The 16,943-nt window shown below is 38.1% G+C and overlaps 1 protein-coding gene across 2 annotated transcripts in view; it reads left to right on the top strand.

Moving 5' to 3' along the window:
* LOC127640732 (BTB/POZ domain-containing protein 10-like) overlaps positions 1-16,508 on the top strand; it is a 31,229-nt gene extending 14,721 nt beyond the window's left edge. For both annotated transcript variants that reach the window (XM_052123448.1, XM_052123447.1), the window contains 7 exons: positions 86-288; positions 6,450-6,699; positions 6,948-7,050; positions 11,231-11,351; positions 11,743-11,940; positions 12,829-12,939; positions 14,498-16,508. In XM_052123448.1, the coding sequence (XP_051979408.1) occupies positions 86-288; positions 6,450-6,699; positions 6,948-7,050; positions 11,231-11,351; positions 11,743-11,940; positions 12,829-12,939; positions 14,498-14,814 (1,303 nt within the window). In that variant the 3' untranslated portion in view covers positions 14,815-16,508. The remainder of the gene's footprint in view (positions 1-85; positions 289-6,449; positions 6,700-6,947; positions 7,051-11,230; positions 11,352-11,742; positions 11,941-12,828; positions 12,940-14,497) is intronic.
* The last annotated feature ends 435 nt before the right edge of the window (positions 16,509-16,943 follow it).

Below are 16,943 nucleotides of genomic sequence, written 5' to 3' on the forward strand. Positions count from 1 at the left end.
CTGTGTTCCTCACGTTGTGGAGATGCACTCAGACCAGCTGACTGCTCACGTGTGTATCTTACTGTGTCTTCTCTCTTCCTGCCAGTGGTCAGCCACGTGGAGATCAGCTAGACGAAGAGTTGGTGAAAATGAGCCTGCATGGAGCCAGTGGAGGAGGACCCCTGGATCATACCAGAGAGAGACAGCGGTCTGGAGATCGCTCCAGGGACTCTTCACATGAGAGGGGTGAAGGACAGCTGACCCCATGCATCAGGAACGTCACTTCACCCATAGGCCAGCATCTAAGTGGTAGGTTTTTGTTTCTGATTAACTCGGAAACCAGTTTATCTGTTGATTTAAAAAGACATATTTTAATTTAAATGTAATTTTCATTGGGCCCTATTTTAAGAGTGCTGTGCCTTAAGGCAAAGTCTCACTTGCAAGTGAGTTGGCCATCTTTGGAACACTCTCGGAAGGCTATTTTCAGTCATGCATCTCGTATCTACTTGAATGGGGGAAAACCGAAATCTCAAATATGGTTGGAACATTTCAAATCAACAATAAAATCTGACAATACTGGTATCATAAATTGTGGTTCTTTAACTCAAATTATGCTAATACACACAATTTTCTTGTATAGCTAATGTGCATTCACTTTGAGTTGATTGACAGGTGATGTCTGTATCTAAAAGGTGATTGGCTCTTTTACCTGTAATGCGGGACTTCCTTTCTACATCCGATGACCTTTGGGTGCTAGAGCTCCTTGGTTGGGCATTCCAATTTCTCCTATTCATTTAAATAGAAGTGGCCAATCTCGCTATTTGATACATCATACGTGGGCATCAGATGACATATGCAAAGTCAGTGGGCATATTCAGAGTAAAATAATCTGAAATTAATGAATTTGTTTGTACCACTGCTACAGGGTGTCTATAAAGCAACTTAATCCAAACAATAAATGTACTCCCGAACCCATACATTTCCAAAATCTTAAAAAGATAATCCCATTCTACCACATCAAATGACTTTTCAGCATCAAGTGAGATGGCAGCATCCGGAAACTGATTATTTTGGCTCATTTTGGGTGGCTGTGGCTCAGTTGGTAGAGCGGGTCGGCCACTAATCACAGGATTGGTGGTTCGAATCCCGGCCCACATGACTCCACATGCCAAAGTGTCCTTGGGCAAGACACTGAACCCCAACTTGCTCCCAATGGCAGGCTAGCACCTTACATAGCAGCTCTGCCGCCATTGGTGTATGAATGTGTGTGTGAATGGGTGAACGAGTCAACAGTGTAAAGTGCTTTGAATACCGAAAAGGTTAAAAAGGCGCTATATAAGTGCAGACCATTTACCATTTACCATTCGCTACTGACCTCATTATATTACTCACATGAAACGCCTAGTGTTATCAGAAGAGCTACGGCCCCGAATAAACCCCACCTGATCTATATGTATAAGAGATGACATAACTTTACTTAATCGGCTAGACAAAATTTTTTACAAAATTTTAACATCTAGCTGAATCTGGGAAATTGGTAATTTTTACACTCGCTTGGATCTTTGTCCTTTTTATGAATCAGACTGATCTGGGCTTGTGTCATGGTTGGCGTAAGCTTTCCATTTTTTAATGATTCCATATAAACTTCTAACGATAGTGGGGCCAACTCTGTAGCATAAGATCTAAAAAATTAAGCGGCAAAACCACCTGGCCCCGCAGCCTTGCCTGTAGGTAAGGCCTTAATCCCCTCTTCAAGCTCCTCCAAGGTTATCTCAGAATCAAGATTTTGTTTTTTTTGCTCAGTCGTCAATTTAGGGAGTTCTAATGGTTCCAGAAATTTCGTAATATCTTATCTATAGAGATCAAGATAGAACTCTTTAAAGACATTATTAATATCAATGGCCGAGGTAAGCAGATTTCACTGAGGGAATGGTAGAAAGACTCTCTCTGCTTTGTATATCTAGCCAAAAGCTTCCCTGCTCTGTCCCCCAACTCAAAGTATGACTGTCTTGCCCTGAATAACCAAAACTCCACTTTCCGTGACAAAATAGTATTATATCTGTGTAAAGTGATCAATGGAAAGGAGGAGGCGAGAACCGGCTTTTCAACATAAATAATATTTTAATAATAAACTGAAACAAAGGGCAAACACACACATGATGGACATGTCCGTAAACAATCTCTCTCTCCCACACGATCCTCTGCAATCAACCTTTATCCCTCACGGAGGCTTGATTAGCTTAATATGGGACCGGGTGTGTAGGATCACGACCCGGCCCCACCCTCCGCCCTGCTACAATCTGTATTTTAATCGAGTCAATTCTCTGAGGCCATCAGATGACATTCTGCGCTTCAGCTCTGCTTGGGCTCTTTTAATATTCTCTGAGTTCTCGGGTTTTGGAGGCATGAATGAGGCATATTGTATGATCCGACTCCTAAGAACCGCCTTAAGTGCCTTCCAAGCCTAGCACACAGAAGATGCTGAGGACCAGTTGATCTTCATATAAACATTGATTCTGGTCTTTAACATTTGTTGGAAATCAGGATTTTGCAAAGGGATACACTAAAGCGCCAACTCTCTGTATGTGGCAACACCTCTAAACTCACCAGGGCCTGATCTGAGACTAAGATATTTCCAATTGAGCAATCAACAACAGATTAGGGCAGTGGTGGCTCATCGGTTAAGGCTCTGGGTTACTGACCAGAAGGTCAGGGGTTTGAGCCCCAACACCACCAAGACACCCCTGTTGGGCCCTTGAGCAAGGCCCTTGAACCTATCTGCTCCAGGGGCCGTATCATGGCTGACCCTGCACTCTGACCCCAGCTTAGCTGGGATATGTGAAAAATAAATAATTTCACCATGTATATGCAGAAATGTATGTATAATGTGTGACAATTGATCAATTTATTTAGATGAAATGAGAGACTTAAATATATATATATATCTTATGAACTGATGAAAAGAATGTATAGTCCCACTCAGATGGGTTCAAAAGTCACCTAATATCCGCTAGACCAAGATTTTTACACATCCTGTGAAGCATCAATGTTGCTCTAGGGGTCTTACACTCTCTTGCTTCACTATGATCAAGGACTGAGTCCATCAAAAGATTAAAGTCTCCTCCCAATAATATATCCCTTCAAGATCAATAAAAAAGCCCTGATCATCAGCGTTAGGTGCGTAAAAATGAGCCAAAATCAACCTTTGCCCCTGAATTTCTGCTAAACCAATAATGACTCTTCCTAATTTATCTTTAATCTATTTGAGATATTGGAATTGTAGATGTTTATTTAACAATATAATGACTCCCCTGCTTTTATTGAGCCAGCAGTAAAGACATGTCCACCCCATATCTTACCAAATTTTTCAGCTTCCTGTGGTGAAAGATGTATTTCTTGAAGAAACACAATATCATATTTCTTACGCTTAAGAAAATTAATAACCTTCCTTCTTTTTATGGGGTGACCCAACCCATTCACATTCCATGTGGAGAGAGATAATCCACTCATATTAACATTTGACATTTTGACATATTAGAAAAAATGTATTTTGTGTCAAAAACAAGATTATACTGACCACATACTCCATTTGTGCAACAATCAAACCCCGAACTTCCCCCCCGACCAAACAGAAAAAAGAAAAACGTGCGCATTAACCCTGTGCATGACAGCGCCAAACAGCGTCAATCCCTCTAAACTCAAAAGGTGCATGTATGCCTACGAGAACCCCCATGACAACTTTGCCATCGGATTTCTCGAAAATTCTTTCTCACAAATTAGAGAGGCAAACAGAAAATACTTTGTAAAACAAACCCAGCCAATAGCCAGAATAAACACACAGAACTTGTAGGTTCATTCTTGAAATTCCAACCGATATAAAGCTGTTCAATTTCCTCGGACAGACAAACAAGTGTTCAGTGAGCCGGCTGTCCATGAGCGCAGCAGATTACGCAATCATTCATATGTCTCGCAAAAATACTCCACAAATCAAACTCCATCCATCAGGAGGCATAAGCACAAGGAACGATTCATCCCCAACTGTCTCGAAGCAGTGTATTCCACAAAACAAACTCCAGCTGCTAGGCGGAACCAACACAAAAAGAAACAAAACAGGCGTCCTGGTTCCTTGGATGGTCAAGAGTCAAATTCTGCATAAAAATAAATAAATAAAATAAAAAATACACCATGACTTACTCAGTCCATCCACTTTATAAAAGACATCCTTTGTGTGGACATGTATATATTTTGCGTTCATCCATAGTGTCTATTTACAATCTGGCCGAGAACATCAGTGTAAAAGCAATCTTCCATCAATGCAAATATTTTATCAAGGAAAAGTGTTATTCCACAAAACAAACTCCAGCTGCTAGGTGGAGTCAACGCAAGAAGAAACTAAAATGGCGCCCAGCTTCCTCCCGACAATAGATTCAATGTACAGTGAGTCAATCCACTTACATGAGAAACATCCAATGGTTTACTCACCCATTGTTTGTATAAAAGACAGTGCTTGTTTGGGACATGTAAATACTTTGCAACCATCCTTCACATCTATTCTCAGTCTGGCCGGAAACATCAGTGCAAAAGAGATCTTCCGTTGATGCAACAGTTTCTGGCATTCCTTGAACTGATCGTGTTTCACTCTTGTCGAATTCGCAGAATTCCGAGAGTCCGAGAATAAGAAAATATTGTAATTCTTCCAAGAAAGCTTGCCTTTGCTCCTTGCCTGGAGTAACACAAGATCTTTAACAGATGATCTCAGATATTTGGCCATAATTGAAATGAGGCCTTTCTCCCTCGGCTAATCTGCGAGCCTGGACTCTGTGAGCTCGCTCGATTTCCAGTTTATGCCCTGTTATGTCGAGCAGACACTGGAAGAGCTCGTCCAGGAATTTCACCCTATCTCTGCTTTCTTCATGCTCAGGAATTCCAACAATCGGTACGTTGTTCCTTCGGCTCCTATTTTCCAAAACGCTTTCCACATCTATTTTGGTAACGGGGAGATTAACGGGTAATCCCCTTTCTGATGACTCCAGATAAGAATCCAGATTTTCTCGATCCATTTCTCAACATCTGCCACTCTTGTAACCAACTCAGAGAATTTTATTTCCATTACCGTAATCAATCGACGTATTACAGCGAGATCCTCCAAGTTAGCAACAACCTTCGTTAGCATCACCGATATGTTGGACAGTTGACGCTGAATTTCCCCGGCTGCACCATCCAAATCGAGTCCCTGGTCTGCAGTCCTGTCAGAGCTTTCATCTTGAACATTTGTGTCTTTTAATGTCTCCGAAGCCCGAGGATTTTGACTTTTTTGCCATGATTAGCTCAAAGAGCAAATGTGTAGCTATCGAATTTCACCGGAATATAGCATGGAAACAATTAAAAAATTAGCAAAGTGCGCAGAGCTGCCGCTCACGCGTCTGCTTCTCGAATGGCGTCCTGTACCTCCCCCGTTACAGCACCTTCTGAGTCCTATTATATATTCTATTTCTTGTCAAGCAATGTTGCTATAAAAACTGCCTATAGACTGCCTATTAGAATTTGGTAGTGTAAATGGGCTGTATGCAATACATCACCTGCTGTGTGACTACATTGTCACATGTACTGCTCCAGACCGTGATATATGTTCTCTATCTGCCTCTCTGGGTCTATTGGCTTTCTTCTTGCTCGCCCGTGTCTCACATGCTTGAAATATGTTTTTCTTCTCTCCCATTGTTCATTGTTTTGTAATATATATTTGTTCAAGGTTTCGATGTTTAATGTTTAATTTCTGTACAGCATCCTTGAGTTTGGAAAGGTGCTATATAAAATAAACTTATACTAATAGTTATATTAATAGTCACATTTATCTACAAACAGACAAATCATGTGATTGATAGCTCTTTAATATCATCTGCTGATGGAATCCCCAAACGGCAAATTTAAGAACTGATTTGAGACTTTTCACAGAGATTAGAAGTGGTTCTCAAAAAACGCAATTACTTATTTCTCAGGAAAATAGCAATTTGCACTTTGCGCCACTACAGTGCTATACAATATGCCCACAGTTTGCACACATTCACCATCAGATAGCACAAACACTCCCACCCACACCAACTTGCAGTTTGTGCTGGCACAAAAATTGTGCTTAGAATTAGTGACCTCACGAAAATGTATTAAGACGAAGTGTACGCTCTTTCCTCAGTCAGGAATATAGAGCCCTTTCAATTTCACGCTAAGTGTTGCTGATTTTCATGAATTGGTTGCACAGATTGTTGGAGTGGAAATCTTTAGACACCTTATGATTTGATTCTATTTATATTCAGGGAGTCATAATTCCCTTTAAATGATGCAAAACACTAGTTGGTTTTTATGCTTGAAAATACCCCTACCGTATTGGCTTTTAGCACTAAAAGATGCACAAGTCTGCACTGAGCATGTTTACTTAATGATATTACTGATATTTTACGCCCTTGTCGATTTCATAGACCGCGAACGGGAGTCTGGTTACACATCACGCTCCACGAGTCCCAGGCCTCAGAAAGCATGCACCTCCAGCTTGTTCTATGGCAACTCCTTTGGCAAAACCCAAAGCTCACCTGACATGATCTACATGTGCGAAAAGGAGGGCCCTCGCAGTTTGAGGACAGCCGAGAGAGTTACACTGATTGTGGATAACACACGTTTTGTTATCGACCCATCCATCTTCACTGCCCAACCCAACACCATGCTCGGCAGGTAGGATAAAGCTTAATTTTGAATCTAATATGAACAGAGCAATGTTTTGAAAGCACCACAGAGACTAATTGTTTCCAATTTTGGGGGTAATCAACCTACAAATGGCTGTCCTGGTTGTCTGCATATTAATGTGGGATAGGACAAAGTATCTAACACAATAAATGTTTTACACATGTCACTTATAAGTTTGACTTATTGTATTGATTGTTGACTTAATAATACATGACTGGTGTGTTTTGTTTTTTAAGGATGTTCGGATCTGGAAGGGAACATAACTTCACGCGTCCTAATGAAAAAGGCGAGTATGAGGTTGCAGAGGGAATCAGCTCCACTGTGTTCAGAGCTATTTTGGTGAGTGTACTAGGGATGGGCGATATCTTATCGTTTGCGATATATCGTTGAAAATTCTCCTCACGATAAAAATGTGTATCCTCACGATAATAACGATAAGTCTAGTTGATGACGTAGTTTTGTGTAGGCCATGCGATTCACTGTTCACGTCGCGGACATTCTCTGTGCGGAGTGAAAACAAGCATGGCGGAAGGCGGACGTGAGGCTGAGGAGGAGCTTGTTGTTAGCTGAGAGCTACCTCCACGTGGGCCACTTGCAGATGGTGAAAGCAATCCCTTTACGTGGTGGAAGGTACATGAGGTGAATTTCCCTAACATCAGTCGTTTGGTGAAAAAGTACTTGTGCATCCCGCCACTAGTACACACTCAGAGAGGGTGTTCAGCTGCTGGAAATGTAGTGACATGCCAAAGGTCTCTTCTGAAACCAGCTACAGTGAATATGTTGGTCTTCTTGACCAAAAATCTTAAGGTGTGAGCCCTGTTCTCTTTTTGAAAGCTACTGAATCACACTAGTATGTGTGTTATGCAACTTGCACTACCAGACATGTTCATGTCAGCCTCATTTCTATATTTTGCAAGAGTATATCAGTGTTTACAGTTTAATTACACTTTTATTTAAATTTAATTTATTGATTTGTTTTTTAATTTATCATCTTGTTTTGCACTATTTTGTAAACTATCTGAAGACATAGTTGGGATCATTACTTTTTGATACAGTGTTTGCACTATTTTTACAATTTGTTCCATGGGACAAGAGTGTTGATAATTTAACTACCTAATTGGTGTTAGCATGTTCCACTTACGTATTATATTTACATTCTAAGAGTGTGTTTCACTCTGAACTTCTTTACTTTATCAGGATTTATTTGCAGTTGTACTCTGTTGTAATTTTGAAACACAACTGAAGACATGGTTGGTTATTGTTACTTTTGCTGTTTGCTTTGCACTATTTTTCCACAATGAGAGTATAAATAAATAAAGAATCTGTGTTTACATTTTAAACTTGTAATTGATTTGAATTATTATTATTGTGTAATTGTTGTTGTGTGATGTTTTTCAGCACAGTCACTGGAACACAACTTAAACATAACATAATCTGATATTTTACAGAAGAAAATAATTTATCGTCATTTGTATCGTTATCGCAATAAATCCCTGAAATTATCGTGATACATTTTTTATGCCATATCGCCCATTATTAGAGTGTACTATGCTTTAAAAGCTTTTTTGGGGTTTTAAATATCTCTTTGGCTTAGTTTACCGTGTATTGATTGTGCTGGATTAGTCTGCAGTATCAAAACCTGCATGACTTCAGCACAAAACGCTACTGTTTTGTTCCACCTAAATGCACATATGTCTCACATATAAAAATGTCAAATCTGCACAATATTTTCTCCACTGTCTCGATTCTTTTGTCTCCTCTATCTTCAAAGTCTGTCCCAGCACTTTTTTTCCAGCCATGTCTGGACTGATCACTGCACTGACCTTGAGATAGAATTATTTATAGATTTTATAAAATGGATAGTTCTGGTTCTGGATGCTGATTATTCATTTCAATATTCCTGTGATTCTAAAGTTCACAATATATTTAAAGGAATATTCCAGGTTCAATACAAGTTAAGCTCAATTGACAGCATTTGTGGCATAATGTTGATTACTACAAAAATGTATTTCGACTCATCCCTACTTTTCAAAAAAAAAAAAAAAAAGAATTTAGGTTACAGTGAAGAAATTACAATGGGAGTGAATGTGGCCAATTTTTGGAGGGTTTAAAGGCAGACATATGAAGTTTATAATTTCATAAAATCACTTACATTAATTCTTCTGTTAAAACTCATGTGTTATTTTAGCTGTAAAGTTGTTTAAATTTTACAGTCATTTAATATAACTTTAACATAACATATAAAGATAACTTTATACAGAAAAGGTTAATAAGCGATTTCATCACACTCAAATCATGTTTACATGCATATTGTTTGTCTTGTGGCTATACTTTTGAAAAAGTGATTTTTTTGTATTTGTAATTGTTGTTTGATTTTTAGAGTTAAAGACATTTTCTTGACTGGTTTAGTGAGAATATTCTAGCAAAAGCTTGACGCTTTGAATTAACTTTTTAATAAATGTTAATGTGTTAATGAAAATATGTGCCTTCCATATTCACTCACATTATGCACTGTATATTCTCTTAAAAATCCTTCATTTGGAGAGTAGAATGTGATTAGAATTTCAAGTGCTCAATAATCGCAGTTTCAACAAGTGATCACGATCAGGTGATATAATCATCGCAACAGGCCTCATTTGTGTTTTTTGTTTTTATTGTTGGTCTACAATTTTAAACTTAAAGTTAACTTGTCTAAGGCAGAATATGTAAATATAAAAATAATTAAGGGTCTTTCATAATTTTGAGACCAAAACAGAGCAGAAGAGCGGCATAGTTTTTTCCTGTGGCTGTCAAATTCAGCAGTGGCACAATGGCGCCCTTAACTGACAAACATTATGAATCATAACCTCAAAGTCTACAGCTGTCACGGAGACTGGTGAGATGTCTCCGGACACTTAATTCATTAATATCTTTAAGGGAGTAGGAACATTTTTTGCATACTTTTCTATGACAAAATCACTTAAAGGAATGTTCCGAGTTCAATGCAAGTTAAGCTCAATCGACAGCATTTGTGGCATTATGTTATTTACTACAACAATTTATTTAAATTTGTTCCTCCTTTCATTTAAAAAAAAGCAAAAATCAAGGTTACAGTGAGGCACATATAATGGAAGTAAATGAGGCCAATTTTTGAATGTTAAAATACCGTTTCAAAAGTATAGCCACAAGACATAAAGGATATGCATATAAACACAATTAAAGTGTGATAAAATCACTTTCAAACCTTTTCTGTGTTAAGTTATAGCCAATTTTACACCTTTGTTACCATGACGATGTAACTTTACAGCTCAAATAATACAAGTTTTAAAGGAAGAATTAAGCAAGTGCTTTTAGAAAATGATAAGCTTCACATTTTTGTTTAAACCCTCCAAATATTGGCCACATTCACTTCCATTGTAAGTGCCTCACTTTTATTTAAATGAGGAATGAGTCAAAATAAATATTTGTGGTAATCAACATTATACCACAAATGCTGTTGATTGAGCTTAACTTGTACTGCACCCGGAATATTCATTTAAATGTATTGTATTTTTGCATGTAGACTCTTCATAATTTTTAACAGCATCTTCAGTTGTTATGCAGCAAAATAATTCTAGGCAATTGCACTTATACTGTCATTGACACAAAGTATACTATGATATTTCACTGCAAAATAACAATTCAGTTATTTTGGCCTGCAATAGTCACGAAACAAACACGTTGAAATCCTGGGGGGAATGATGCTGATGCATTTACCAATATGACAATGACATTTTATTGAGCTCTGTGTATGTTTTGAACATTGCGTGGAACACTTTCAAAATCTTGTGATTATTCGCAATTAAATATTTTAATTGACTGACAGCACTATTATAAGTATATTAGATTTAGCCCCTTGCAGTGTGTAATGGTGTTTTCCGGAAGTGAAGAACCGTGCTACATATAATTTGTGTTGTGTTGCGCATTACGGCTTTACAAATTGCGAATACTAATGCAGCACATGCAAGCGCTATGATTTTTACACTCGTGCTCTACTGCAGTCCAAAGTAAACTATAGCAAACATAACAGGAAGTTAATCATGCATATAATAATAATAATAATAATAATAATAATACAAAATACATACATGGTCAACTGTCTGTAACAAAGTAAATATTTCCTTATTATTATTAGTATTAGTCATACTCTGTGGTATTGAAATGGTTAAGCTTCTACCACATGAGGCTCCACTCAGTGGAAAAATCAGGACAGCGCACATTACAGAGCACTACAGAAATAACAACCATTTTGAAATGGTTTTTATTTTCTTTTTTGGGGGGGGGCAATTCGGTCTCTTGATGCTATGTGTATAGCGGAGCTCTTTCCATGTCTGGCTGGCATTAAATGGATCTGCATGTGAGGAGAAGGAAAAGCAGGGGGGAGTGAGTGTGTATGTGTTTGTTTTGCATCAGAGCCATTTGCTTCTGTTTGGAATAAGTTCTGCTTCAGTAATGGCCGCCTGTATGTTTTTCCTCTGCGTTTCTCCCTTTTTAACGGCAGGATTACTACAAATCAGGGTTAATCCGCTGCCCTGATGGGATCTCCATCCCGGAGCTGAGAGAGGCATGTGACTATCTTTGCATCGCCTTCGACTACAGCACCATCAAGTGCAGAGACCTCAGTGAGTATTCATTAACATGACAAATGCACTGCAAGGATTTGGATTTTTGTGCTGGAAAACCCACTGATCGCCATGGCAACTGGTAAAATGAATGATATTCTGAGGGGTTTGGATGACTGAGGACGGAAGATGCGAGAGATAGCGAGTGAAAGTGAAAAGTGCAGAAGTAGGTCAGTGGCGAATCCGATGCGATGGCCAGATATGGGTCACTGGACGCTATCATTGGGGCCTCTTTACATCACGATCGTGCTTTTTATTTCAGAGATAGCTGTTTGAAGTAAATTCAAATTATTTACTTGAATCGTTCATCTATGAATTGCTCATCTATGAGTCAGTGGGGAATGAATCCTAATGAGCCTGTTTGAATAACACTGGAACATGTCGACTACAGGTGCACTCATGCACGAGCTGTCTAACGATGGTGCCCGGCGGCAGTTTGACTTTTATCTGGAGGAGATGGTGCTGCCTCTGATGGTGGCCAGCGCTCAGAATGGAGAGAGGGAGTGTCACGTGGTCGTGCTGACCGACGATGATGTGGTGGATTGGGATGAAGAGTATCCACCGCAGATGGGAGAGGAATACTCACAAAGTCAGTTTACTTCCACTGATAATTACCTGCATCTCAATTATCTATTACCTACATGTCAGTAGCATTATGGGTTATTTCTCAAGGGTCTTATGAGAACTGATCATTTGTGGTCATTTGTTGTACTTGCTAAGGCACTATTATTCTGGGTTCAAATACAAATTAAGCCCAATTGACAGCATTTGTGGCATAATGATTACCACAACAAACAATTACTACTCGTACTTTAAAAAATGCAAATATCGAGGTTACAGTGAGGCACTTACAATGGATGTGAATGGGGCCAATTTTTGGAGAGTTTAAAGACAGAAATGTCAAACTTATAATTTTATAAAAGCACTTCCATTCATTCCCCAGTTAAAACATGTATTGTTTGAGCTTTTAAATGGTTAAATAATTGTGTTTGCAGTCGTTTTAAGGTTAAGAGCATTACATCGTCATGGCAATGAAGTTGTAAAGTTAGCGTTAACTTTACACAGGAAAGGTTAGTAAGATTTTATTACACTAAAATCATGTTAGCGTGAATATTTTTTTACATCTTGCGACTATACTATTGATTCAGTGAGTATTTTAACGTTTACAGATTGGCCCCTTTGACTTTCATTTTAAGTGCCTCAGTATAACCCTTTTTGTTTTTTTGGAGGGGAAGATTAAATTCATTTTTGTGGTAATCAACATTATGCCTCAGATGCTGTTGACTGAGTCTAACGTGGATTGAACCCAGATTTTTCCTCTGACCAGCAACATATTGCAATGCAATAAAAACAACCCAAAACTTCTTAGCAACTATTATACTAAATGTTTCCCATGGAAATTAAGCTTGGTGGTTTAGTTTATAGGAAATGTAGGTAATGTGTTTTTTCTCTTTTTCTCTGTCTTTGTGGGATGCAGTTATATACAGCACAAAACTATACCGGTTCTTTAAATACATTGAAAACCGAGATGTTGCCAAGTCAGTTCTGAAGGAAAGAGGACTGAAGAAAATTCGATTAGGCATTGAAGGTAAGAGATTGAATTACCGGATGTGGATAAAGATGGGATTTCTCTCAGCTGCTTTCGGATAAACCTAAATTGAATTAGCTCGTTGACACATTTACGCTTATTTACTTTTTCATGTTTTTTATTTGTGGAATTTGTTTATCATGTGTTGTGATACCTCTTTATCCAGCACTCCATTAACTAGTTATATATGCCTACAGTACCTGCAAAAAAGTATTTGGAAACATTGGAGCTAAATTTAAATATGTATGAATGTCATCTGATTAAAATAAATATAAAACCATGTAGCATTTATTTTTATTTTTTTTAAAAAGAAAACACAAGTAAATTTGTATGCCAATCATTTTATGCAAAACATTTCACAAGAAGTAGTTTGTTCAGTTCTGTGTTATAAAGCTAAAGATACAATGTTCAAAATTAAGACAAGTATTTGGACACTTTCTGATTGTAACTTCAAGAAACATGTTCATAGTAATGTGATGATTTATACCTGTGGTTACTCTGCTAGGACGCCTGTTCGAATATGAGGTGAATTTAAGGGGTACTTTTTTGGCAGGGAAATCTACCAAAATGACTGTAAAACCAGTTTGTTCAGATTATTTTTTTTTTATTGATTCTCATAAATGAACACAGAAAAACAAAACATGTATAAACAGAATCAATTTTAACCCCCACTATTACCCCTCCCAATCCCCAACCCCACCCTTGCCCCAACAACATTCCAGTGGTCACAAATTATATAGACACACAGACACAGTAAAATAAATACAATTAAAATAAAAAAATAAATGAAGAATATAATAAAGATAATCACCCATCCATAAATAATATATATCCTGCCCATTTCTCCACTAACCTGTTGTATTTCCCCGTTCTTCTTTACGACCCCTACTCAAAGGCCGCTACCCTTCCCATCTTAAAGCAGCACTCCTGAAAGGAGTGCCCATCCTGCACCAACAGTCATGCCATGCTCCAAATTACTGAGATCAAAATTTTCCCCTTTCTGATGGTTGATGTGAATATTAACTGAAGCTCCTGACCCATATCTGCTCTATTTGTTGCACTGCTGCCACACGATTGGCTGATAAGTTCATGGCATGGATGATTGTTGGTCAAGATGGGCTGGTTTGAGTATTTCTGTAACTGCTGATCTCCTGGGATTATCACACACAACGTACTTTAGATTTTTCTCAGAATGGTGCTAAAAACAAAAAACATCAAGTGAGCGGCAGTTCTGCGGATGGAAATGCCTTGTTGATAAGAGAGGTCAACAGAGAATAGCCAGACTGGTTCGAACTGACAAAGCTGCTTTGAAACGATGTGTGTTGTGAAAGGCGCTATACAAATAAAATTGACTTGACTTGACTTGAAAGTCTACGGTAACTCAGATAACCGCTCTGTTCAATTGTGGTGAGAAGAATAATAGGTTGGTGCTGTTTTGGTAGCACGAAGGGGGCCTACACAATATTAGGCAGGTGGTTTTAATGTTGTGGCTCACTGGTGTATGTGTAATTAATTATAAGTGAATTTTTATTAATGGTGTGCTCATGTTTGAACTCAGGATATCCCACTTACAAAGAAAAAGTAAAGAAGCGACCTGGTGGGCGTCCAGAAGTCATTTATAACTACGTCCAGAGACCCTTCATCCGAATGTCCTGGGAGAAAGAGGAGGGCAAAAGCCGACATGTGGACTTCCAATGTGTGAAAAGCAAGTCCATCACCAACCTCGCCGCAGCCGCTGCCGATATTCCTCAGGACCAGCTCGTTGTCATGCACCCTGGGCCTCAGGTGGATGAACTGGACATCCTCCCTAACCACCACCCTCAGCACGGCAATCATTACGACCCTGATCCAGATGCCTCATCCCCGGCCATCTGACCCAAACACACAAACCCGCTAACCACCACCTCAGTCCCGCTGCCAAGACCGCATTGCCTTTCTTAAAGTCCTCTCCAGCCTTACAAGTCATAAAGACCTGATTGCTGCGGCAGTAGAAATGTGAAATGCCCTTTGTACACTATGCCTTTCTTTCCCCCATAGAACTCAACCAAAGGAGTTGTTTTTATTTAATTAGGGACACAGAATGAATAAAAGAAACTCTGTCATTAATCGCTCCTTTGGTTAGCACTAAAAGTGTTTGATTGTACTATGTGGTGCTGTGTGGGTACTACTGTTTGACTTGGCAATAAACGGGAGCACACAAAACCCATGTCTACATTGTAAGCATGTAGGGCTTGGCGATATATTGAGTTTTAGCAATGCTTGTGCTAGAGATATGAAATTAAGCAACATTGTGAATATTTTGATCATTTTAATTGGTCATTAAGTTTTCCAAAGACGTCGTCATTTGTTTCACAATCATTTGTCTCGCAACATGCAAATATGAAAGAGTTAAAGCTGAAGTTACTTTTTCGGTGATGAAATCCTTTCTCCTATCCCAGCTTAATATGCATAGATGACTATAATTAAGCCATTCATAGGTTAATTTTCTTGAAAACTGTGAACACTGTGGTGCTATGAAAATACCTCTGACCTGTCTTTTGAGACACAACAACATTGACTCGACAAATGGCGTGTGTTGGGGGTGGACTATGTGTTTGTTTGATCAACTGCAGACGGGGGGCGTTTTTAAGCTGTTGTTATAAAAATGCTTATTTTTGCAATTCCGTTTGGTGGTGCAGATATTACACAGTTCAACTTTTAAGATGAAGATATTTTAATTGTGTTTAGAATTCAGCAAACTCTAGTAAACTTGACAATATAGTTGTAAGTTTGATTCATTTCTTTGAATCAGTCCAAACCATCGATTTGATTAAAAATTAAGATATAATGATTTGTTTTTGTGAATCAGTTCAAACTGTCCATTTCAATGAATTCATTCAAATCTCTGATTCAACGATTGTTGGCATAAAGCATTTCAAAGTGTCCATTTTCATGAATTGATTCAAATATCTGATTTATCAGTTTTGTTGAATAATTTCAAACTGTTCATTTCAGTGAATTGATTTAAAACTGATACAATGATTCATTTGCGTCAATCATGCAATAACATTCATGGAAGTCTCTGCATGACATTTTTAGTCAATTCAGTGTTTTAGTAATAACATGAAGGTAAATATTGTTGTTTCATAACTAGACATATATATATATATATATATATATATAATTACCTATATAGCCCAGCCCTACAAGCAAGCAAGTGAAATGACTTGACAAAGTTAGAATGGCCATTATAATCAATCCAGCTGCCTACATTGCAGGTGTGCAAAGATACACATCCATTATTATCAACAAGCTGTCTACACTGCAAGACCACAAAGTCCTTTTTTATAATGGGAATACTTCAGTTTTATCACGTTGCGCACTGCGTAGATGGGGTGTAATGGAGCAGCCATGGAGCCTCACTGTGATGCATGGCCTTTGAATAAGTTCAACTGAAGTGATGTCACTGTCATATTGTACTTTTCATTTTATTGTTATTTGTAGCTGGTGTGCTGCTAAAGACACTATTTTGACAAGTACCTCTTGTGTACTGCTTGAAAATTTTTATTTTAATAAACATGATTAAATCAGTTTGGTTCATTAGTGTGGTGTTTGATTAGAATATCTATATAGATTGGCAGCCAAAAGTTTGGAATAATGTACATATTTTGCTGTTTTGAAAGGAAATTGTTACCTTATTTCACCAAATTGTCATTCAACTGATCACAAAGTATAGTTTGAAAAAAGTCATATTTGATCAAATCTAGACAGGCCCCATTTCCAGCAGCCATCACCCCCAACACATTATCCTTGAGTAACCATGTTAAATTCCTAATTTGGTACTAGAAAAATACTTTATTTTTTATACCATTATATCAAACACAGTTGAAAGCTATTTGGTTCATTAAATGAAGCTTAACCTTGTCTTGATTTTTGAGTTACCACAGTATGCAATAGACTGGCATGTGTTAAGGTAAATATTAGGTTAAAAATAGCAAAAAGGAAACAGCTTTCTCTAGAAACTC

The sequence above is a fragment of the Xyrauchen texanus genome, chromosome 49, assembly GCF_025860055.1.
Source record: "Xyrauchen texanus isolate HMW12.3.18 chromosome 49, RBS_HiC_50CHRs, whole genome shotgun sequence".
Lineage (NCBI taxonomy): Eukaryota > Metazoa > Chordata > Actinopteri > Cypriniformes > Catostomidae > Xyrauchen > Xyrauchen texanus.